Source organism: Spermophilus citellus (assembly GCF_964194105.1).
Source record: "Spermophilus citellus genome assembly, chromosome: 1".
Lineage (NCBI taxonomy): Eukaryota > Metazoa > Chordata > Mammalia > Rodentia > Sciuridae > Spermophilus > Spermophilus citellus.
The window spans coordinates 33,018,823-33,044,967 of record NC_138182.1 but is presented as its reverse complement, the minus strand read 5'-3'; the positions used below and the strand labels follow the sequence as shown (position 1 = coordinate 33,044,967).

Genomic DNA, 26,145 nt, shown 5'->3' with positions numbered 1-26,145 from the left:
TTTGAACTTTGTCATCAGCTGTGACATTCTGCTTAAGATGCAGGTGGCAAGGAGGAAGGCTGTTGGTTTGGTGTGACCCACATACTCACTTCTTGGGTAGAGATGGGATCGTCATGGAAAGTTGTATGATGAGCACAGTGAATAGCAGAGGGGCAGTTCCCAAAGGAAAAATGGTTTTACCATCAACAAGCGGACAGATGAGAAAGGCAAGTGTCCCCCCTGTTCTCTCCTGATGAGCAACGTTCAGCGCTCACTCTCCTGTCGCCTTCTGCTCCTAGTGCTGCCTCCAGTGCTCGTGCCAAGACACAGTGAATACAACCCCCAGCTCAGCCTCCTGGCCAAGTTCCGAAGCGCCTCCCTGCACAGCGAGCCACTCATGCCACACAATGCCACTTACCCCGAGTCCTTCCAGCAGCCTCCGTGTCCTGCGCTCCCTCCCTCACCCAGCCACGTGTTCTCACAGTCCCCCTGCTCAGCCAGCTACCCCCACTCCCCAGGAAGTCCTTCTGAGCCAGAGTCTCCATATCAACACTCAGGTCAGTAAGAGCCATGGTCTGTGGGAAACTATGGGAAATTAGGACCTGAAGCTACTATTTATAGTGGACAACCACAATAATAGTCATTGTAACTGACAACTTGTATAGTGTTCTACAGGTCACAAGATAATCTCCATAGGCTGTGTTGGATCCTCTCTGTAAGATGATCAGGACTGTACCCATTTTTTTCCATGTCATATGGGGAACGTGCTGACATCATAACAATGTTTAGCAGGAGGCTCACACAACAGCGTGATCATCATGCCTATGAACCAAAAAGGATCAGGACTGTGCCCTATTTGCCAACGTGTTTTTGCTCTGATTCTCACTACTAAACACTCTCAGAAACTAAAAAGATTTGAACACCATTCCTGGGAATATCCAGGAATTATTTTTTTTAAGCAATAGAAATAAGATTAGAATACATCTCTAGCCCAAGCAGAAAGACTTGACCTGAGGGCAGGCAAAGTGGAGGGTCAGGGGTAGGCCTTTTCTTTGGTGGCTTCTTTCAACTATCAAAGGAAGTCCCTGGCTACAAAAGATATGTGCATAGCTTTCTTCCAGCCAATGCTTTTTACTTTTTGCTCTGTGAAGCCAGGGCACCAGCTTGAATAGAGAGCTCTTCAGTAACTATTTGCTGAATTGAAAAAGCATATAAAAGGGAAAGGGAGAATCGAGCACACAGCCGTAGTTGCATGTGCTGCCACACCTGTGAAGTGGGTCCAAGCTGACATATGAAGAGATTTAAGTACACTCATAAATGTAAGATAAATAATATCCCAGGACTAACAATTTACTTAAGGTCAACGTGAATACATTTGGTGCCAGCGGTGGTTACAATCTGCTGCACTCATTTATTATTCATGAATTCACTTTTTTAAAAAAATATTTTTTACTTGTAGATGGACACAATATCTTTATTTATTTATCTTTATGTTGTGCTGAGTATCGAACCCAGTGCTTCACTTAAACTAGGCAAGTGCTCTACCACTGAGCCACAACCTCAGCCCCATAAATTCACTTTTAAAAACAGATATTTATTAAACTCTAAATGCAAACATTGCCTTAGGTTACTGAAAAAGGAATTAAATGTTCAACAAAAATTGTTCCTTTCTCAAAGAACTTGTAAAATGGGGAAAGATAAAGGAGTTGCCTCTTCCCTTCCAAGTTACTTTTTTCTTTTTGCCTCCTCAGCAAGTTATTTATATACATACTTTCACATTTATCACTTTATATTTTATGATTCTTTCTTTTTCTATGTCCAGCATAGAGCCGGCATAGCTATTCATTAGTTGCTTATTGAGTAAAGAAATTACCACGCAGGTGTTTGGAACATGTAAAGCTCAGAATTCTAGATAAGAGGTTTCATTGACTCAGTGTACTAATGACTATGCACCTGTTAAATGCACGGCACCCCGACAAGACTAGAAGTGCAATAATGATTACCTTGGCCTCTGACCTTCACGAGGCAGTGACTATAGAGAGCATCATGTAAATCAGGCGATAGAGGCTGTGACCAGCAGTGACTACAAGGACTTGAAGTAAAATACGGGTGTGGGATTGGAAAGAGGCAGAATCAATGGGACTTGATATGGAGGACAGATTGAGATCCTGGACAAAATCTCAGAAGCCCTCACAGAGTGTGGGAGCAGGTGGTTAAAGTCCTGTACCTGGCCAAGTTCACTGAGAGGGAGGCATTACAGAGAGGGCAGAACTCTGGTAAAGGGACAGGATAAATATGTTGCAAAATACATATTTACATAACACATCTCTGCTATAATGATTTCCTGTACGGACTTTGCATTTTGACTCTGGTTATATAAGCAAGGTGATATTGTCCCTCCACTTTCTGTCTATGAAGGGAAGAGCCCAGCCAGGATGCAGAAGCTGATTAGGTTCTCACGGAAGGCATAGCACTGTGCATTTCAGAGAAAACAATTCTTCTCTGAATGATTAACCACAAAACCACAAATGCCAACCTGAATAACAGACCCATACATAAGTAAAAGGAACTTTTGAGATTAATTCGTTTGCCCCTAATTTTTTAGACAGCTTTATTAAGATCTAATTCACATGCCATATGATTGATTTAGTTCAAGTATACAATTCAGTGATTTTTTTTGGTATATAAGATTAATCTTTTTAAGTTGTGATAAAATATGCCCATTATAAAAATTGTCATTTTAGACATTTTTAAGAGTCCAATTCAGTGGCATTAAGTATATTCACTATGTCATGCCTTCATCACTTCTATCTATTTGCAAACTTTTTTATCACTCCAAGGAGAAATGCCTTACTTATTAAGCAATAGCTTCCTATTTCCTACCATCCCCAGTCCTGGTAACCTCCAACCTACTCTCTATCCCTACAAATTTGCCTATTCCAGGTACCTGATTATAAGAAGATGCATACAATATTTGTACTTTTGTACCTGGCTTATTTCACCTAATGAAGTGTTTTCACAGTTTATCCATGTTGTAGAGTGTAAAAATACTTTATTTTTGTGATTTAACAATATTCCATTGTGTGGACATACCAACTTTTTTTAAAAAAATTATTTATCAGTTGTTAGATATTTGGCTTATTTCCACCATTTGACTTTTGTGAAGAATTCTGCTGCAAACCCTCGCAGGCAAGTATTTATTTGAGTCACTTCTTTCAGTTCCTTTGGGTGTAGACCTAGGAGAGGACTGCTGAGTCATATGACAATTTTGTATCCAGCTTCTGAATTGTCTAGATCAATTTACTCCAGGACCTATAAAAGAGCCATCTTGCTTTATAACTTTTTCACTAGGGTCACAGTCCATTTTGTCATAAGGAAATACTTTATTCATGGCTTCCTAGTGTGGCCCATAAGCTCCTGCATTAGAATTGGCAGGACCTCTTCGAATTTAGGACCTCTTAAAATGTACATGGCTACATGCACCTACTGATCTGATCAATCAGAATTTCTGGACGTGTGATCAGGAATCTGCATTTTTAGCAAGTGCCACTGGCTTTTTTTGTTCATTCCTCAGTGTGAGAACTACTTGTGTAGTAGTTGTACTGATCTGCTCTTCTCTACTGTTGGATTCCACCATGAGCATTTCCAGACCCTTCTGAACTAACATTAGGAATGGAAACTGAAGGAATCAGTTGTTCTGAGGTCCTCTCTGAAGTTTTCCCACCGCCTCAGAGTTTTTATTGTGTTATGAATGACTTCCTGATAAGCTGCCATCTATGTAATGCTAAGGTCACTGTCTGATCAGGACTGATACTAGAGGAGAAGGACCCTGCTCAGTATGCCCTGGGCCCAAGGTTATAATCGATTTTCAACTCTTCTGTTTTGGAGGCATATCTTGAGGCTCCTCAGGAACAACTAATTCATTACTGTGACCTTTGTACAATCCATGGCAATTTGGGAACTGAAAATAAATAATTTCAAAGAAGAGTCAGCTTTCTATGTGTTTTACAAACCAGGTAACAGACTCTTCTATTGATGAAAGCTCAGAGAACAGCTTCTCAATTTGAAGATCTTAAAGTCATTTGGACTCAATGCTAATTCATAAGTCAGAGGTAAAACTAAGCAACTTTTCAGAGGGAATCTTAGAACAACCAATTTCTTTGGTAAGACACTCAAAATGTCACTTTAGAAGCATTCTGTTATGTTAATATGGTCTTTCTTTAGCAGTAACACTGCCCCCCAAGCCCACAAGTTTAACAGCAGAACAGACTGGATTATGCATAGTTTATCAGCTGACAAAGCCTTTGTTCCACTGCTTTCCTGTCATTGACCCCCCTCACCTCATCATGCCCCATAAACCCCAGGGACCCAGATTGGCTGCACTGTAGATGCCACTGCCGATATAGTCTTTTAGTACAAGCAGTACCTGACGGTGATAAATCACAGGTGAACAGCTAAGTGTCTCCAAGAGAGTCTCCTATTACCCAAAAACAAAACAAAATGTGTTTTAAGAGGCAGATAGCATGGCTTTGCATTTTAAATTTGGTGTTCTTCAGTGCTTAGAATGAATGTTTTATCACCTTTGTTACAAAAGTAAGTTAATTTTTAATTTTAACCTAGCATTTAGAAGTTTGTTGGGCTTTGTTGTTGTTGATGGTGATGATGGTTTTTGTTTTGTTTAGTCTTATTTTTGTTTATTTTGAAGCCGGATCTCACTGTGTTGCCCACGCTTGCCTGTAATTCCTGGGCTTACGTGATCCTCCTGTCTCCCTGTAGCTGGGCGCGCATCATCTTGCCTGGCATTGAAGTTTATAGTTATTAACATTTAGTATGGAATTGGGGACTTAAAAAATTAGAGATTTTGTTCCATTGTAAAAATATATGTGCACCATATGTTTATAGGTAGAGGAGTTGTTCAACTTTAATGTTCTTACAAACCAAGTAGCAATCTGAATATAGATGCAGTTTTTGATTCTATAGATCTGGGGTGGGGGTTCAAGAATCAACACTCCTTGCAGGATCTCAGGTGATGGAGACATAACTGTCCCATGAACCACATTTTGAGTAGGAAGGGTCTAAAGGAGTTTACTATTTAAAGGATCTCTTTATTAAGTGGCGATCATTTTGTAAATCAAATAGCAATCCTAATTTATTGGTTTCACAAAATTATATTTTAGTGCATATAGGAACGAATTCTAGATATGAGAATTACTAATGTATTCAAGGAAAAAATATCAATAGAAAGAGAAAGGGTGTGGATAGAAAAGAAAGGAAGAACTCTGTACTGTGGTTGGGAGCCACAGTTACAGGAACATTTGCTTTAACATTAATGTGTGGGGTGAATACATAACATTCATGGGCTTGCAGATGAAATATCCAGCTTTCTTTAAAGTACTTTTATGCCATTTGTAACTAGATATCCCAGGAGAATGTAAGCCCCTCTAAGATTTTTTTTCTTTCTTTCTTAAATAAAATTCTGTTCATTATTTTGATTTGGGTTTTATCATACCCAAATGATTTTTTTTAATTTTAAGAAATTATACTTTTTGGCCTACGGATTTAGTTTGGCATAATAAAGAGTAAGATGCTATCTTTCATATGTAAAGATGAAGTTACCTGCTAGCTTCATTTGAGCTGTTTACTTCAGGGGTGTTGATTTTCTACATCAGTCTGTTCATATCATCTTTTCCCTGTCCCCATCATGATCAGTAAGCATATTTATAGATGCTATAACCATGGAAGATTAACAAGCCTCTGCTCCACAAGCTACCCCCAAAACAGCTTCCATTAGGCAGGTTTAAAAGACTGCGAAGTAGTCTTGCTAGTCTTAACAGCCAACCTTCTGGTTGAAAGCATTCATCTCCATTTCCCTGTGGATCTCGGGCTTTGGGGTCCAGGTATGACAGTCATGAAGTGCTGTCTGGCTTCCTTTCTTTCAGACTTCCGTCCAGTGTGTTACGAGGAGCCCCAGCACTGGTGCTCAGTCGCCTACTATGAACTGAACAACCGAGTGGGGGAGACGTTCCAGGCTTCCTCCCGAAGTGTGCTCATAGATGGATTCACTGACCCTTCAAACAACAGGAACAGGTTCTGTCTTGGACTCCTTTCGAATGTAAACAGAAACTCCACAATAGAGAACACCAGGAGACACATAGGAAAGGGTAAGAGCTAATGTGTCATGCCTTGATGTAGCCTTCTGAGCTGAAAGAGTGGCCACAAACTGGCCGTGTGGCCTTGTGGAAAGAACCCAGGGCTGGCAAACCGTGGGCGGGTTCTTGCGTCACCAAAGGAGAGAGCTCATGGACTTTCAGGGTCCTGCTCTCTCTGCCTTTGCAGTCAGCAGGCCACCTTTGGGGGTGTTGTGTTGCAAACCCAAGAAAGATGACACCTTTGGAAGAAGGATGGGATTATTCAGTGGAGGTATCATGTGTTACTTTTGAATTGCCTAACGATGCCAACTAGGATGATTTCTGAAGAAGAATTCTGACTGGATGGTTATCGACATGAGGTAAAATGATCTGCATCCACTTAGAAGTGAGGGAGTTAAAAATATGAAAGAATTATGCTTGAAAGCCTTTGATAGGTGACTGGGGCTCTCCCGTGTCTGGCTGTTCTTGTGACAGCTCGTGGGTGGGCACAGGCCTCACTGGTCTCTAACCTGTGAGCCTTGGGGCCTGTCTCATCCATATTAGCAAGGGTAGAACATCCCAGCAGAGTATGAGGCCAGGCTGAGGGTCTTTAAATACTTTCTTTTATTTTAGACTTGTTGGTGTCTGCCTGATACTACTCAGGAGTCACAGAGAAAGAACCTTTAGAGTTGGTTGATCTTTTCTCTTCCCATCTGGAAAAGTAGTCTTCAGTTTTTTTCTCAGATTTCCAGGGAGATTCATTATTTCACTGTGTGATGCTTCCTGAAGTCTTTCTTGCATACCCCCCAAATGTCCCCTGTTGTATTAAGCCTACCAGCCATTGATTAGAAACAGGTGGAATTCATTCATTGATGTTGATGCTTAATGAAGAGAGTTACTTCATGTTTATTTACATTCTGATTCTTCAGGAGCACCTTTGAGGAGGCTTACAAGAAAACTTTTGCTTTGAAATAATAACTATAAAATAGAAAATCAGAAACCAAGGTGGGGAGGGAGAGAATTCAAGTACAGTCACTATCTGTCTATGGGTTTTTCATATCTGTGGATTCAACCAAACTCAGATCAGAAACATTCAGAAATAAAATTGCTTCTGTACTGAACATGTACAGACTTATCTCTTTTCATTGTGCCCCAAACAATGCAGTGTAACAATTATTGAGGTATCATTTACATTGTATTAGGTATTCTAAGTCACCTAGACATCCAGGGTATACAGGAGGAATGTGTGTAATTGTATACAAACACTACACCATTTTATATTAGGAACCTGAGCACCCTCAGAGATTGGTACCTGCCGTGGGTCCTGGAACCAAACCCTTCCAGACACCAAGGAACGACTGTGTGTCATCCATAGAGAGAGCATTGTGACTGTGCTTGTGATTTTTGTGCTAGGTTTCCTGAGAGGGAGTGCAGAAAGAGGAAACTCAATCTCCATGTAGTTCTTATCCCAACGGGCAAATTAGTTGTTACTCTAAGGAAGAAATAATTTTATTTGACTGAATTCCTAAACAAGTTTCTCAGGTGTGGCTCTATTTTTAAATGATTTTTGTATGAGACTCTTTCAGTAAAATCTAAAGACAAAACATTAACACATAGCACTGTGGAGCTGTTTGCTGAAGGCCTTACAGATTGGTCTCCATAGTAGACTTCTCCTGGTGCTAGTGACTCCAAAGAGAATTAAAATATTAAAGAGCTTGTTTAAGGTGTTATTGATGAGGACAAGGAGAGTAGGTGCCTGTATTGCTGACTAAGAGCTAATCTATAAAAGCAAGAGCCAGGGTGCAACCTGCTTCAAAACCCAGGCTACCTGGCTCTGTTGGTGCCACCTAAATGGAAGGACAGGCTCTCCACTTTTGTTTGGTCTCCAAGGCAAAGTCCCAATAGTCTCAGAAATCTGCTTAGGAATTACTCTAATATGAAAAAAAAAGATTTTTTTTTAAGAGACACTAGGAGGCATGTCATAAAGCATGGCAGCAAAAAGTTTTGGCTTGGGATATTTTAAATCAAGGGGCATTGATCTATGAGATCACAAGAATAGCTCTCAGGTACTGCTGTGATTATCTGCACCAGCCCAAGTCTGTAATGCACTACTAAGTTAGCAAGAAAGTGAACTTGCTCTGCAGAGTTAACTAATAGAGATGCAAATTTCAGAGGTATGCATTCATCTCACAAATATATACTGAGCACCTGTTCTCAGCCAAACTGGACACTAGGGGTAAGGGCAGAAGAAAAAACAAAAGCACCTGCCTTCCTGGATTATGGGCAACTAGGGAAAGAAAGGCAGGAGATAATCTATACAGTATGTCAAATAGAGAAAAACTGAGCAGGGGTAGAGCATGACTGAATGTGAAATGGGAAGATAGATTTAAGCCAAGAGTTCATAGGATATAAAAGGATCCTGTGGATTGGGGGTGTAGCTCAGTGGTGTAGTGCTTGCCTAGCATGCACAAGGCCTCAAGTTTGATCTGAGCACTGCAAGCATATATTATATGTATTTTTTTAATTTTTGAGATTAGACTGGGGAGAGGCTAAAGGTTGAAGATGGCTTAAAAAATTCTTTTTATTATAGTTAGTGATGAGTCATTTCTCCTCTAAAGAATTACTGTTAGCTTTGCAACCATTTTATTTTGTGTTCTTTGTTACTTAAATTTAGCCAAGCTGGCAGGCCCTCCAAAGAAGAAGTTAGTGTTGTTTCCCTGGTGGCAGTGCATGCTTGCGGATTGTGTGCCCTCTGGTGCAGATGGTTTATGCTAGGCTGCCCAGGCATTTTCACTCCATTTTCCATCCAGTGGGACACACCGTGAGGCAGTGGGGCTGGTAGGAAGCATGCATTTGTAGCCATGCAGTAGTTATCTGGTGCAAAGGGAATTGAACCCATTCTTTTGACCTCATCAGCAAAAAAGTTTCAGGTTGCTACTAACAAGCCAGCACTAGCAACCAGAGCCACCTCTTAACAGCAGAGCAACCCCTCGAATAACAGGAGTAATGGCCAGTGTCTCATGGGGGGGGGGGGTTCTTCTTCTTCCTGCAGAGAAGGGTATAAGCCACCTGAAAACTTAAAGTTTAAAATAATTAGTGAAGAACAAAATACAAAGAGCCAGAAATATGTTTACAAAAGCGGAGCCCTTAATACATCCAGTCCACACAAGAGGTGGAACTAGACAAATAGAAAATGGCTCCCATGGTTTATTGAAGAGGGGGTCCATCAAAAGCAGAGATAAAGTTTCAAGGGTGGAGTCTTGATTCGTGATGTCTTGCAGTCAGCAGGTTGATTGGCATCTTTTAGGTCACACACCCATCTGTGTGGTTTTAGCAGTTTACCCCATCTCTGGTGCCCTGTGGGACCTTTGGCAGAGCTTGAATAGGGCTCACAATGAGTCAGGGCAGTCAACCAGAGGAAATGTCCACCTGTCATTCTCAGACATCAGATTCTCCTATTTAATAGGTTACAACGCATGGCAGCCCACTCGTAGCCCATGATGGCTCTAGACACTCGAAGAGTCTGCAACACTAAATTCTAATCTGGGATCTGTCCACATTCTTCTTTGAAAACTAAGCAACACACTTGAATGCTTTCCAGTGACTTGCTAAAGAGTAAAACAATGATGGTAATGATGATGGCTATCCCTATTGATTTCCTCACTTCCCTAGGTGACACTTTGAAAGAGACAGGCTCATTTCCCTTCTGCAGGTGTAGATGTGTGGCATTTGACCTATCTGATATTTGTTCTTCTCTCTGTGGGAGAAAACATATGTCATTATGATAATTACTGAGGCATTAACCCCAGCTATTGAATTTGCTGAGGTAAATCAAGATCACCCTATCAAAATTTCTCATGTATCCCAAATCATTTCATTGTTTTGGGAATTAGTTTTTCACTTTTTTACAAATCTTTCACTTTTTACAAATCTTAATTTTCTTTCATGTTTTAAGTTCCATAGAATTCTAGAAATTCTTCCTGTTCATGAAAGGAATCATCCTGATGCCAGAGTCTGGTCCTTGTTAGTTCCTTGGAAGGAGGATTTGCCCCTCCAGGTGTTATTAGAATTATTTTTTCCCCAAGGATTTAGTTTCCCTCCCTCAAAATAACCCTTCCATTCTGCTTTTAAGCATGGGTATGGCTTCTTCAACTTTGAAAAACAAATCCTAAAAAAAGTTTTAACATAGAATGTCATAACTAATACAGTCATTAAACTTGACATTGCAGAATATCTGGTATCCTGGAAAAACCCTCATAATATATTACTAAATGAAAAAGAGAGTTTTAAAACATCATGTAGAGAATGATTCCAATATTTTAAAAATTTTTTTTTCAAAATAGTTTGACATAATACCTTTATTTTATTTATTTATTTTTATGTGGTGCTGAGGAACGAACCCAGGGCCTCACACATGCTAGACAAGCACTCTACCACTGACAAGCACTCTATCACAATCCCAGCCCCCCAATTTTGTTTTTGTAAAATGTACTTCACAAAAGACAAAGATATATATAGCAGATGTTAGCTGTGATTGTTTTGGGGCTGTGGGATTGTGGTGGGCTTTAATTTTCCATGTCTAGATTTTCTATAGTGCTCATGTGTAGATGGGGATCCCGAAGGTATAAGGGTGCACTGGGAACACTACCACAGTAGTGAGAGAGAAGCATCACAGCCCAGTTCAGCCCAGTGCGGGCTGAGTGGCTGAGTGTGTGACTGGCAGTGATGGGACATTCAGCATAGTGCAGTTGGACCCAAACCTGCTTGGTCATCTGTGTCCAAAAAGACTTAGTCTTCAAGTACAGACTTACTACGGCCCAGAAGTGATTATGCAAAATAGGAAAAGGTGCCCCTTCCTTAAGAGAAATCACTGTCCTCTTGGTAATAATTATACCAAGTTTGGAAGACAATGAGGCAAACCCTGGAGTTGTGCTTTAGGAACAGTCCTGTGGAAGACACAGCCCTGTCCTCTGATGTAGGTTCTGGTGTGGATTTGGAAATCTGTATTTTTATTTTCTTGATCATACATCATTGTAGAAAACTTCAAATATACACAAAGTTAGAGAGAGTGGTGTCATCTCTAGCACCAGTAATGATTGACATTCTTTCCTCTTTTTTTTTTTTCATCTATCCTCCAAGCTGTTTTGGCTAGAGTATTTTATTATTTTTATGTATCTATTTATTTATTTTTTTGGTGCTAGAAATTGAATCCAGGGCCTCACACATGCTAGGCAAGCTCTCTACTACTAAGCTGTATGCTCAGCCCTTGCTAGAGTATTTTAAAGCAAATCTCAGACTTTGTAACCTTTTGTCCATCTATTTCAGTATGTATCTCACTTTATAAGAAATTTTTAAAAATATAACTATCATACCTAGAAATATGTACTTTTTTAAAGCTCTAGATGATCCTGATAATCAGCTAGGCTTTAAAGTAGCTGTGCAGAAGAGAAGGCAGCAAAGACAAAGGCAAGGTCAAGTAACCTCCAGGGAGGCATTGAGTTGTGTGAGTCAGCTCTTTGTTGCTGTGATCCAAGGACTGACAAGAACAACTTAGAGGAAGGAAAGTTTATTTTTGGCTCAAAGTTTCAGAGGTTCAGTCTATGATGGGCTGACTCCATTGCTGTGGGCCTGAGGTCATGGGGAACATGATGGAGGAGGGCCCAGCAGAGGAAAGCTGCAGAGCTCATGACAGCCAGAAAGGGTGGGAAGGGCAGGAACAGATATAGTTCCTGCGGGCATGCCCCTAGTAACCAACTTCCTCCAACCCTGTACCCCACCTGCCTATAGTTACCACCACTAGTCCATTCAAGTTATTACTTCACTAAACGGATTAACCCACTGCTGAGGTTACAGCTCTCATAATCCAATATTTTCACATGAGAACATTGCAGCATTCCCATTTTGGGGGGCATTCCAGATCAAATCCATAACAGTAAGTTGAGGTTTTGCTCTTAGCAGGGTAGAGAGGCTGAGTTCTTTGAGCAGGAGGGGGCATTTATCCTCCGTCCCAGTCGGAAGATAGATGTGCATACCTACACTTTCCTGACTTCCTCCCCTGACTATGAGTAGATCCCTGGGCATTGGGTACTCTCCCTATGGTGGCATTGCTCTCCTTCCATTCTTCCCTCCTTGTGTCCCTACTTTGAGACAATAGAACAGGATTAAAGGGACACACTTGCATTCTGACCCTGCAGACCCAAATCAAACCCAAAGTGCCACCACACAAGACTCACTGTTCTCATAAAAAGTGAGTGGCAGTCCCAGACAAATGAAAAGTTTAGATAAAGAAAGACACAGCCCAAGTGTGAGCAGAACCTGCCATAGGACCACATTGCCTGGTTTCTCTTGTAACCTCTCTTTTTCCTCCATAATTTTTTTATTAGTGCATTATAATTATATATAATAGTAGGGGTTCTTTATTACATATTTGTGCAGGCACACAATATAACAATATCAAGTAGTGCTTTTTCTTATTCCCTGTTGCTAGAAGTTAGAACAAGCTATAGGATTATAACAATAGCTTTGTTTACATTGCTTTGTCTAAAGCTTCTCCATGATAATAAAACTTTAAGGGCATATTTTATTGCAACGAGAATAGGTATGATTTCATCAGCAACTGACAAATGTAGCTGTAATGAAATCTGCACATGTTCATTTTTTCCTGTACTGGCTTCAAGAAATGTCACATAAATCAGGGAATTCACAAATAATAACCTTTTGCAATGAGGTTTCAATTCTGACAGAGATGTGAAATTTTATGGGACCACCTGCTAGTATTCATGATCAGAATGAAATAATGAATTCTATGTTACTGCTGTCTGAAAATAGTTGTCAAGTATCCCATGCTTAAAAATCCAGCCTTTCCAGTTTTGTAGACTAATCTGTAAGGTAGTCTGAGTTGCTTATCTGTGGTTCCCAAAGTGAGGAAGTGTCTGCTTCTCCTGGAAACTTACTAAAATGCAAATTGTCTGCCTGATTTCAGGCTTACTGAGTCAGTGAGCTATCTGGCTTTTTGTTTTGATTTTGTTGTGGTGCTGGGGATGGAATCTAGGGTCTCGCACATGTGAGGCAAGCGCTCTACTGCTGAGGCTGAGCTATGTGCTCCCCACCTTCCTGCCCAGGCATCTGTAGAATGAGCCCTCCAGGTGATCTGGGTGCAGGTTAAAGCTTGAGAACATCTTGAATCTGATACATATGATTGAAAGCCACAATTTTGTCCTTCCAGATTTTTGCAAATAAAATCACATGTCTACTGGATTCTTATATTGATGACGCTGTCTCTGGCCAAAAGCTGGCCTCCTCACAGTGGGCCTGGGTTCTGACCTCGCCTGGTGTTTGCAGTAGTCTCCACATTCTTCACCTTGGCTCTCTTCTCCTCTCTCGCGATGCTGGGCCACTACCCATCCATCTGCCCAGGCTCTCCTCTGCTCTTCTTTCTTGGCCAACTTGAACTGTGGTTGCAGATAAGCCTTTAACAGGATTGAAAACCACCCCCTAAATAAAGATCAGGGTCAGATAACAAAAATCTTATCTATTCTACTTAATAGTTTCCAGTAGGATTATATATTTGAAGGTCATTCAGTTCAAATACATACCAAAAGCTTAGTGGGCCTCACTCTAGCTTTCTCCACCTGCTTTCCCTCTTTTAGGGCCCTCTAACTCCACCCTTGCTTAAGAGGCAGGCCTCCCCCCAGAGCACAGAGTGGCTAAGGGGGCCGTGCTGGCACTGCCTCACTATGGACCAGTCAAGTCACTACTTCCTGCTTCTGTCCTGCTTCCTCTCTACCTAGTGTGCCTGGGTCGTGAGTGTCAGGCCATTCAAGAGAAAATGAATAATGGAGATGAGAAAGAAAAGGGAGAGGAAGGCTGGGGAAATAAAAAGGGGAGCCAATCTGACACAGGAAGTGTAACAGTGGCCTGAAAATCCAGAGCTCTGCTTTATCTGTGGGACTCTGGGTCAGTTTCTTCTGAGCAATGTGGCTGGAGAGTACAATACTGGAATTTCTTCTTCTCTACTGCCTACCTGCTCAGGCTTCTCTCTCTTCTGTAGATACAGGCAAGATCAAATTAAGGGAAAGAAGACGGGGCAAAGAAATAAGTATGCTGGGAGGTAGTCAGTCACACAGCATGCAAAATCACCTCCCATGCTTCTTATAACCCGACACACTGAGCATCTCTGTCATAATGTTTCCTACACTAGGGTCTGAGAAGCCGTGGGGGGCGATCTATAAACTCTTTTCATTAAAAGTTTTGTATTTTCATTTTGAGGAAACCCAAAACATATTATGACATGTATATTCTGGATCCCTTTGACAAATTCCTCTTAACTGCATGGTGGTTGTGCTGACATCTAGTGTTAGAGTTTTTCCTCCATTAAAATTGGAGAAAAATTATTCTTGTATTTAATATTCACTAGACTAGAATGTCTTCATTTTTTTCTAACCCCAGTCCCTTGCTGTAATTTTATATTTAATCTCAAACCCTGACATCAGGTAAGAAAGAATCAACTAAAATTTAATATGGAATAAAAATTCACAGGAGCAGCAACATTCTTAGGGTGCTCTTTAAAATGATATCTCTCCAATAATGTTAGCTAAAGTGGTGTATTTACTTGTGAGTTTTTATACGACTGTCTGAAAGTGTTGGGAACGTCATTGTTCACAAGTCATATAGACATTGTATGAACTGACTTATAATAGTGGGTGATACACCTTTTAAATGAAATAGATTGCTTTGAAGGTTCTATTAAGAGAAAAAGATTTATAACTGTTAGTAAAATAAATTTTATTTATTGTTTCCTCTGGAGTGGGTTTATTGCATCTACTTAAGTAACATTTTTGTGATATTAATTGTCATTTAAATTTTTGTTTGCATATGCATATGAAGGATTATTTTTTGAATGATGTATTTATTTTGTTTCTAATATTATTAAACCTTATTTTGGAATAAATAAGCATGAGATTGAGAGTGATGGAAGCAATAGTATACGAAAGTCTACTGTTGACATGGGTTGCTTTTTTGGAGGGGAATTACTGGAGATTGAACCCAGGGTGCTCCACCACTGAGCTATATTTCCAGCCCCTTTTATTACTTTTTAAAAATTCTGAGACAGGGTCTCACTAAGTTGCCCAGGCTGGCCTTGAACTTGCAATCCTTCTGCCTCAGCCTCCTGGGTTTCTGGGATTACAGACATGTTCACCCAGCCATGGATTGTATTTTTAAATGGACTTGTGGAAATGACAGAAATGACAATGGGAAAACAAGTGGGGATTTGGGTCACATGTCTGATTGGTGATAGGAAAATACACCTGACAGCAGAGGCCCATCTTTCCAGCAGGTAAGAGTCACTGAGAAGAGAACAATGTTTGCAGGCTGCGCTGTGTTTTTGTGTCCACAGGCGTGCATTTGTACTACGTTGGGGGAGAGGTGTATGCCGAGTGTGTGAGTGACAGCAGCATCTTTGTGCAGAGCAGGAACTGCAACTATCAGCACGGCTTCCACCCAGCCACGGTCTGCAAGATCCCCAGTGGGTGCAGCCTCAAGGTCTTCAACAACCAACTCTTCGCTCAGCTGCTTGCCCAGTCGGTTCACCATGGCTTTGAAGTCGTTTATGAGTTAACCAAGATGTGCACTATTCGGATGAGTTTTGTTAAGGTAAGGAGTAATTGCTTTTAGATTATAAAACCAGAAAATAAAAAAAACAGAACAAACTGCAGAAGCATTCTTTGGTGGATGTGGCAGTTGTACAGCCAATTCAAGTAGATAACAATCCTCTCTCTCTCTTTTTTTAAAAATTCTGTTAATAGTTTTTAAGAAGAACTCTTCTATGAGTATGGATTGTCTTGTTTAGCAGTTTTGTGAAAGTTCCTAAGCATGTTATTTTTGGAAAAAAAAAAAAAGTTAAAGGAGCTGATTTTTGTAAATGTAGAGCTACTTCACCAGCCCTCAGAGTAGATTTTAATAGCCCTTTAAAGTGACCAAGACAAAAGATTGTTCTCTTTTTTTGTATGCAAATTAAATTCTTACTGTTTTTAAACTAATTTTAGCAATCATATAAAAAGCAAATGTTAAGAGTACATAGTTTGAAATTTTAAAAAAATGGTTTATTGAAACCATTTCTCTTTCATGATGACAAAGCAGCTTTATTCACATTCACTGTTTGAATAGCATTTTTGCATGTAACTTAATTAACAAATTTCAGAAATCTTTTCAAATGCTCTGTTGCTTTAGAGCCAGCAGAGGGCATTGAATTGCTGTTAATGAACCATCATTCCAATTCCAACCCTATGGCTTTTTTTTTTTTTTTTTTTTTTTTAATCCAGGTCTATTTTTAAAATTAGGATGGAATGCCAACATCTCATAGAAATCTGAATTTGTCTAAGATCAACTAGATATATGTCTCAGGTATTCAGCTTTTAAGTTTGTAAAGCTAGACAATTTATAAAAAAAACAAACTGTTGCTAGTATTACAGTGACTTTAAAAAATATCTAGAAAATATAATTATATATGATTAGTTTAAAAATTATAGATCATAGTGGCTCAGTGGTAGAGCATTCATCTAGCACATGCGAGGTCCTGGGTTCTATCCTCAGAACCACATAAAAATAAATAAATAAAATAAAGGTATTGTGTCCAACTACAACTAAAAATATTTTTAAAAATTATAGATCATATAAATAATATTTTAAAAAATTATAGATCAAACACTATGGGGGTGATAGTTCAGATCATCTCTTAAGATCTTTTTGGCTCTGATGTTTACTGATGGATCCTAGGACTCCTTCATTCATTCAATCAACAAATACTGAGCACCTGCCATGTACCAGGCCCAGTGCTGTTTTAGGCATTGGAATATTCTGATGGTTACTCATGGATCTCTGCCCTTATGGAACCAATATTGTAGGAGGGAGAGAAAGGCAATAAATAACAGCCATAATAATGAGAAAATGTAGAGATAGGTAAAGGGAATTGGTTGCTATGGTTGGAAGGTGTCACATGATGTAGGCTTCAGCAGAGACTTGAAGATGATGGAGTTAGTCATGGGAATCTTTGGGGAATGAGCAAGCAAAAAGTCTAACACCATGGCTATGCATGGAAATTTGGAGAAACAGGCAGGCCAGTGTGACTGCAGTCAATTGCGTGTGGTGGGAGGAGATCAGAGCAACCCTTCATAAGCCACCACAAGGAATTTGGTATTTACCTGTGAAGAGGTTTCATGGTCTGACTTAGTTTTGAGGATCACTCTGCTGCTGCATGGATAATAGGTATGAATGCAGGAAATGTGAGAAGTGAGAAGGCTGTTGCAATATTCAGGTGAGAGATGATGGGTGCGCTCCTGCCAGGAGAGCTCCAGGAGAAGGATTCCCAGTTGCGAAGGCAGATTTGAGGTGGGTGTGAGGAAAGAGAATTAGGAAGATGAAATGTTGTCTTTGACCAAGATGGAGAAGATGCAGGCAAATCAGGCTTATAGATAAAGTTCAGTTTTGGTAACAGCAGCTTTGAGATGTCTGTCACACATTCAAGCAGAGATGTTGAGTGGAGAGTTAGAGGTAAGAGTCTGTTTGTAAATGTGGAATTGTCTGCATATGGATGGTATTTAACTCCCTGAGTCTGAAGGAGATTTGAGTTTAAACTGAGAACACAGGAGGTCTGCGACTGAGCCCAGGTACTTCAGTGTTAGAAGGTGAGGGAGAAATAGCCAGTGAAGGAAACTGAGAAAGCCCAACCAGCAAAGCAGTTGGACCAAAACTCTACTAATGCATAAATGGATTAGTGAATCTAATAATGGGTACATGGATGGGCTTATTTGGAAACACGGATGATTTATCTATGGTAAGAGGTAGAAAAGCCACGTTAAGTGGGTGGAGAGTCTCATTTCCAATGGCTTCATTTTTCTTATGAAAATAAGGGGAAAAAAAGATCATCAGTTTCAAGTGCAGACAGGGGAGCAGGTGCTAGGGGCTTTTGGGAATAGGAGTGAGGGTGAAGCAGTCAGCTAGAAGGGGAAGCAAGACTGGGGAATGTGGTGCCAGGTGGCAGTAGAGGGCCACTTTAGAATTGTAGTCACAAATATAAAATGTGACCACCTGCCGCAGTCTGGCTGGGCACAATTCAGGAGCCACTTGTCAAAAGAAACAAACTTTATTTTTAGAACCACACAGGCCAAACAAAACAGCTGCTCAGGAAAAACCCTCAGAGCCCAACTGCCACCACTGGCTTCCCACAAGCCTCTCACACAAACACACAAGCCTCCCCCACTCCCACAATCCTTCTGCTCTTGAGGCCGATTGGCTGGGTCGCGTGGGCGGAGCCAAAGAAGTCCCCCAATGAGCAGCTCCGTGGTCTGAAAGGGCAGGGAAACAGCCCAATGAGCATCACCGCAGGGCCAATCAGCTTGATGTTGCTGGGGCCGCTGTGAGACAATCATCAGCTGGCAGTCTGAAAGGGCAGGGAAACAGCCCAATGAGCATCAGCGCAGAGGAGCCAATCAGCTAGATGTTGCTGGGGCCGCTGTGAGCCAATCATCAGCCGGCAGCTGGAAGTTTGCTGGCAGCTGGAAGTTTGCTGGGGCCCCTTCGGCTGTGGCTCTCAACATCTCCCCCTCTCTGTTTAAACAACAAGCATGTAGCTTAGGGACCGTGCCTGCCTTAGGTTGTCCAATAGTACATATGGTCCTTACCCGTTATCGGATGAGCTGACCTCAAGCTGACCTCAACCTGTCTTAGGTTGGTACCATTGTAATTGGATCTTACCCGTCACTGACTACCGGTCCAGTATACAGCCACACCTGTGGAGAGGTACCAGCGTACCAGCGGGGGGGTGAGGTTCTTTGCCTCACCTCTGTTGGCCCCCAAATTTTAGCTGAACGATCATGACAAGCAGAAGGGAGGAAGATACACCAAGCCAATTGACGGCTCCTTTTGGAAAATTTGTACCACCAATGACATTGTCAGCAAGAATACCCCAACACTACCACAAGTCGCTGCACCAACAGATAGTTCCCAATGCATACAAGTGAGTTCACAATGCATACAAGTGACACATAGTCTAGGCAAGTTCTGCAAGCAGTTCAGTGATGGCTATTGCAGAAGCTGTAGATTGGTTTTATCTTTGTCTTCACTGGCACTGGGATGAAGATAGGAATTCTGGCAATAATAGCTAAAGAAAAAATTGTGTAACATTCCAGAAGGCACTAAAAGAAAACAATTTTCTTAACAATTTACATTATCTTGAAGAGAATTATTAAATGTAATGAAAAGGAAAGGTGAAAGTAAACAAACAGATCTGTTAACCTCCTTTTTTGTTCACATATTAAAACAATCCTCAACAGTTGTTTACTCAATTTAAATTAAAGCATTTAAATCACGTGAATAAAAAAAAATATTTGGATCCATTTTTTCATGAGCGCTCATCATATATGATATATGGACATACATACATTCAAACATATAACACAAAACACAAGTGTGCACACATAATATAATACATACAACACATAACATAATAGTAAAGGCCTTATAACTTTTTACAGGCGAAATCTCCATTGCAATGTTTAAAAACTCTATAGTCAAAAAATAGAACTGATCAGCAAAACATTAACCTAGGTCTGTATGAGCTCAAAAAACAAAATAGAACTTCATGATATGGGAAAGGGCAATAATAAAGTAGATATTGAAAAAGCATCCTGGTTCTGTTGCAGATGTAAAAATAGCCAAACTGGAGTTTTGGATATCAGCTGTTATGGATTTGAGCCAAATCATCTTCTTTTTGGTCTGTAGAAATCGCTTTAGTTAATCTCTCTGGAATCCAAATCGGCTGCTGTTCTCCCTGTGGAAACACACAAACAGGCCCCCGACTCCAGACAATCACTGGGTCCGGACTTTAGTTAATCTCTCCAGAATCCAAATCGGCTGCTGTTCTTCCTGTGGAAACACACAAACAGACCCCCGACTCCAGACAATTACTGGGTCAGGACCTTTCCATTGTCCTGTTAGAATATCTTTCCAAAGTACCTTGGGCTTATGTACATTTTTTGGACACATATGCCTTTCCGCAGCACTAAGTCCTGATGAATCCAAATTTAAAAAGTTAGGGTAAAAAGGGTTATTTTAAGTTTATCTTTGGGGAATATATATACCCCTTCCCAATTCCGTCTTTTTGCTTTAATAAGTACATTTTAATAGTTTGATGAGCTCTTTCAACTATGCCTTGTCCCTGTGGATTGTATGGAATTCCTGTTATATGAGTAATGCCAAATGATGAGCAAAATTGTTTAAAAGAGGTAGAAGTATAACCAGGGGCATTATCTGTTTTTAACTGTTTTGGAACGCCCACAGTGGCAAAATTTTGTAAGCAATGAGCTATAACATCTTTAGTTTTTTTCTCCGGCATGAAGGGAGCCCATCAAAAATCCAGAAGAAGTATCAACTGTAACATGCAAATATTTTAATTTTCCAAATTCTGGCAAATGTGTGACGTCCATCTGCCAAATATGGTTGGGTATCAATCCTCTAGGATTGATTCCAAGATTAACTTGTGGTAAAAAGGCCACACAATTTTGACATTGTTTTATTATTTGTCTAGCTTGTTCCTTAGTTATTTTAAAACGCTTTTGTAAAGTATTAGCATTGAACATGGAACCTTTTATGAAAATTTATAGCTTCTTCTAGTGTAGAGAAAATATGTATGTCATGTGTAGTTTTATCTGCTAAATCATTGCCCAAACTAAGGGCTCCAGGCAATCCTGTATGTGCCCTGATATGTCCTATAAAGAACGGATCTTTTCTGTCCCAGATTAGACTTTGTATAGTGGAAAACAAAGAGAAAACAGTAGAATAAGGGGAAATCCTACCAGCATCTTCAAGGGATACTATAGCATTAACTATATACTGACTATCGGAAAATAAATTAAATACAGAATCTTTAAACATCACAAAAGCTTGTAATACTGCATTAAGCTCTACCTTTTGAGCTGATTATTTGGGTACTAAAAATGTAAAAGTTTGATCAGGTGTAACTATTGCTGCTGTACCATTATTTGACCCATCAGTGAATACATTTGGAGCATTCATGATAGGTGTTTTTCTTGTCATTTTTGGAAAAATTACAGGATGCGATGACCAAAAAGATAATAAAGGATTAGATGGTAAGTGGTTATCAAATGAAACATTAGATTTGCACATGATTATTGCCCAAGTATTTAACTCATTAGCTAATTCATCAATTTGATTCATAGTATATGGAGTAATAATTTTATTGGGAGAAATTCCAAACACTCCCTTTGCTGCTTTTCTTCCTTTGAGTATTAATTGTCCTACAGCCTCAGGATACCTAGTAAGAATAGTGTTAGGAGAATAAGATAAATGTATCCATAATAATGGACCTTCTTGCCAAAATACTCCTGTAGGAATATTTTTTGTTGGTAGTACAATAAATAATAAAGGCAAACTTATATCAATTCTATCCAAATGCATATTTTCCATATATGTTTCAATGATTTTTAATGCCTTTCTTGCTTCAGGCGTTAACATTCGGGGTGAATTTGGATCTGATGGACCTTTTAGGATATCAAATAAAGGTCCCAACTCTCCTGTTGGTATACCTAGATAAGGCCTTATCCAATTTATGTCTCCTAATAACTTTTGAAAGTCGTTAAGTGATTTGAGTTGATCTACTCGTATTTGAATTTTTGGTGGACTTCTTGTCATTTTTTGAAAAATTACAGGATGCAATGACCAAAAAGACAATAAAGGATTAGATGGTAAGTGGTTATCAAATGAAACATTAGATTTGCACATGATTATTGCCCAAGTATTTAACTCATTAGCTAATTCATCAATTTGATTCATAGTATATGGAGTAATAATTTTATTGGTCAATTCCAATTTTTAAATAACTCTACCAAGAATAGATTCACTGTTCCCAATAACAAAATTAATACATTTGGGTGTGATCTACCTTTATTTTTAAAAATAACTTTCTATTGATATGTAAAATATAGTTATAGGTAAGCAAGTTTTGGTAATCAACCCTGAAAGTTAAGAGGGCCCTCAAGTTTTCTTCACAGAGATTACTGGCCCATAAACTGTAACCATTCTGTGCAGAATGCAAAGGGTAAAAGAACGTAAGGTGGCATTTCTTCCCTTATGGGAGGGGAGATGACTTGCCAGCATTTCCTGGGTGTTGGGCCTGGAACCCCAGACCTCCAGGTTGGCAGAGAGTCATGTGAACCCAGAGCAAGTGCACTGATTCAGACTCCTCTGGTATCTGGTGGATGCAGTGGTCTGGCTCTCTGTTGTCAGGACCTGCCCAGTGTGTGAGTTCTACCAAGGATCCTGTGCTCTGCCTGGAGGCATTAGAGGCTGATATAATCACTCTAGCTCTGTTCTTGCTTTTCAGGGTTGGGGAGCTGAGTATCATCGCCAGGATGTCACGAGCACCCCCTGTTGGATTGAGATTCACCTTCATGGACCACTGCAGTGGTTGGACAAGGTTCTGACTCAGATGGGATCCCCGCATAATCCCATTTCTTCAGTGTCTTAACAGTTATGTCTTAAGCTTAATTGCTATAGAATAGATGCTATTGCAGGCAGTGGCTTATATCATTTTAGATTTGCAACTAACCCAAGTTTCTAAATACATGTATAAATACATATAATATACACTATACATATTTTTTATCACCATTTGTTTTGTGCTACCTAGTTAACCTGGGGCCTGTACAGTGTGATTGGAAAAGCAGGGTTTTCAGTCCCATGCTACTTCTTTTATGGGAGAAAACAAATGAAAGGTAACAGTATCAGCAACATGTGAGGCCTTTGATGGAGCCCAGGCAACTCAGCATGTCATATGGCCCAACAGAACCGCTTCATATGGCCAAAGTCAGGTTTTGGTAGCACTAGAGCAAACAACACTTTTAGACAAAGCCAAAACCAAGCAATTAAAACCATATGGGTTAAATGATCTCACTTTTAGTGCTATTGGCAAGGGGAAAAATGATCAAGTTTGTACAAGGAATTATGTGAGGTAAGCCACAGCTATTTTATTTCTGCTGGACTATTGTGCTGATATCAATGGTACATTTTAAATGAATTTAAACCATGATTAGAAAAGAGAGAAACTGTGAAGCCAAGAATCATATTGCCTCAACCTACCACTGTAAAAAAACAAAAACAAATGAGTCCAGTAAGGGAAAATAAATAAGAAAGTTGCACGGAATGCACTATAATCCCAATTATAAGGTAAGTCCAGAATTTAGTCCAAGAACCACCCAACGAGAGCCCTGGTTTTCATGTTGGAAATCAGGTTCTGGTCTTCCTGGTAATTTGACTTCTGAGTCTGTTGCTGTGTGTGACGCTGCCATGTGTTAAGTCCCATGCAGAGAAGCAGTAACATCAAAGGGTTAAACAGGGAATCATAACATTTACTCACATTCCCAAATTAAAGCTTCTATTTCAGGGAACCCTTCTGCTACATTATCCTGCCGGTTGGCAGATATTAACTATTTACAGATTATTGAAATAATAGTAATAGCTCTGAAGACATCTAGACACAATGTTGGATGAAGTTTATAAATTAATTACCTTTGTGCCTGTATTGACTAAATTATCGACTGTTTACATCTGGTAGCCTCTTCTAAAGCTAGTTTCCTACTTGGAAATAACTTCACAAGTAAGGATAATTTCATATATGGTAATATAATTTTGTGAGAACAGTGGTACAGAATAACAGGACATCTTTTAAAATATACCTAATATTAAAAACATATTCTTCTTTGGATGATAAAGGGAAATTTTTAGATACTTGCCACCCACAAAACACCACATTGCTTGGAAAAATATTTCACACCCTCTTAAAAATGTTTAAGTTAACATGGAAGTTATGCTCGTAACAGACAGCACTTCAGTAATCCAGGAGATTGTTTCATTTAGGTATTCTATCTAGCATTAGTGCACATGTAGCTGTTTCTCATTAAATTGTATTCAAGATAGAAATGATCATGTGAAAAAGATATGAGTGAGCTGCTATTTTCACCTCTTATAATGACTAGTATTATATAATAGAAACTCCATATATATAATAGAAAGTAATTATTCCATTTTACATTAAAACTAGATGGCCCATTTAGTGTTTAGAAAACCCATAGTTTATTGGTTCATCAACTCTGTATTGTTCACCTATATGTGCCAGGTACAATGTCAGGTACTATGGAATTAAAGGCAGACGAGACAGTCCCAACCTTTGCGGAGCAGAGAGTCTAATAGTGAAGTCGTTTGCATAGATGTTTGCATTTTCATGTTTCAGAACATGTTTTTTTTTTTTTAGAACAAAACGTGAACTTCCTTTTGCTTAAAAATGTATAACTGATTTTTCATTATTATCTCTCTTTTGAAATAGGCACTTGCCTCCCCATTTTCTAATCATTCCCCCATTTTCCCTTCTTGGAGAGGTCAATAATTATGGTGGTTCTCATATTAGTACCATTCTATGGGGGAACATTAAGAATACATAGCTTTTGCTATTGAGATCAAACACAGTTTTCTTGATCTTCCCACAAGTTGTCAAACTCATCCTCTTGTAATCCATATCTTCACAGAATTAATCAGTAGTAATGGCTTATAAATGACATTTACAAGACCAAGAATATAAACATTTCCATGCAGCTTTAGGAAACTAGGACAACTTATTGCAGTGCACCTGAACTTTTTCGGTGAAAAATAAATTATGAAATCGGCACGTATCACCAAATGTCACACCAAAAGCCTTTATTAGGATATTTGTAAAACTCAGAATTGAGAATTGATAAGTAAACCCTCTGTTTATTGTAATGGTCACATTTTAATCAATTTTTTTTTTCTTTTGCTGCTAAGAGTTCCCAAAAATTGTAATTTAGTGTTTAATTTTAGACTTCTCAGTGTGGTCATTTAGCATTTATTCTGTGAGTTAGAAAAGCCAAAAAATTGAATATAATTCTTTTATAGGATAGTGAACAAAGTGGACAGGGTAGGCCTTTGAATGCATCACCGCCACCGTCATGTTTCAGGTTGCAATAGACAAAGATCATGAGACAGAGAACAGTAACATCTAGGCCTACTCACAAGAAAGCCAGTATTTTTTATTGTCTGTTAAAAAGGAGATGTGAAAAGTTTGTTTTAGCTAGATGATATGTTAATAGCTACCAGGGCTTTGGAACCAAAAAGATGTCACTTTTTAACACATATACTTGATATGTTATTTTTTTTTTTATACTCAGCATAAATCAAGAAAAGTTGGCCAACTGCTAGCATTTAGGATCCTTTTTTTATTCTCTCCTGTGGATGTGGATATTCCCATAACAGCAAACAACAACAGTAACCAAAGCATCTTATAAATATACTTGGTAGACTTTAAGCTCCTAACTTTGTGTCCCAAATATTTGGTATATATATTCAATAAATAAATAATCAGAATATAACATGCATTCCAAATTGTCATTCCTATTATTATTTAACAGCTGAACTGTATGAGAAGGTTAGGTGATCCTGGCACATGTTAAAGATAAGTTCCAATGAATGTAAGACACACCAACAAAAAAAGAAACTATCTCTACTTGAGTGGAGCAACGCTTTTGATTATAATAACCTTGGCCTGGATTATCCTTCAAATCATACTTATATTGTCATCTGATTGTTTATAATAAAGAATACTGTACCCGATATGTCTTTTGGCTCATTTTTCCTACAAATCTCATACAAGGATTCACTGTACATGGACCTATAGCTTCCTAAGACAATTCGTCTCAAACTGTTCTATTTTGAAAGTGGGATATTAAAGAATTCATCATGCTGTCTAGAAATTAGGTGGTGGTTCTGAATTAAGCATCTTGGGATGACTGGCATTGAGAATAGAATCTTGGGGCTAGGGCTATAGCTCAGGGGCAGAGAGCTTGCCTAGCATGCATGAGGCACTGGGTTTGATCCTCAGCACCATATAAAAATAAACAAAATAAAGGCATTCTGTCCATCTGTAACTGCAAAAAAATTTTCAGCTACCAGGGCT

The 26,145-nt window shown here is 39.4% G+C and overlaps 1 protein-coding gene across 4 annotated transcripts in view; it reads left to right on the top strand.

Annotated features, from left to right (window-relative positions):
* SMAD9 (SMAD family member 9) overlaps positions 1–25,782 on the top strand; it is a 71,939-nt gene extending 46,157 nt beyond the window's left edge. For 3 of the 4 annotated variants that reach the window (XM_081276579.1, XM_081276578.1, XM_081276581.1), the window contains 4 exons: positions 279–536; positions 5,919–6,140; positions 15,505–15,761; positions 22,507–25,782. In XM_081276579.1, the coding sequence (XP_081132705.1) occupies positions 279–536; positions 5,919–6,140; positions 15,505–15,761; positions 22,507–22,650 (881 nt within the window). In that variant the 3' untranslated portion in view covers positions 22,651–25,782. The remainder of the gene's footprint in view (positions 1–278; positions 537–5,918; positions 6,141–15,504; positions 15,762–22,506) is intronic. The other variant, XM_081276580.1, reaches the window with a different exon arrangement.
* The last annotated feature ends 363 nt before the right edge of the window (positions 25,783–26,145 follow it).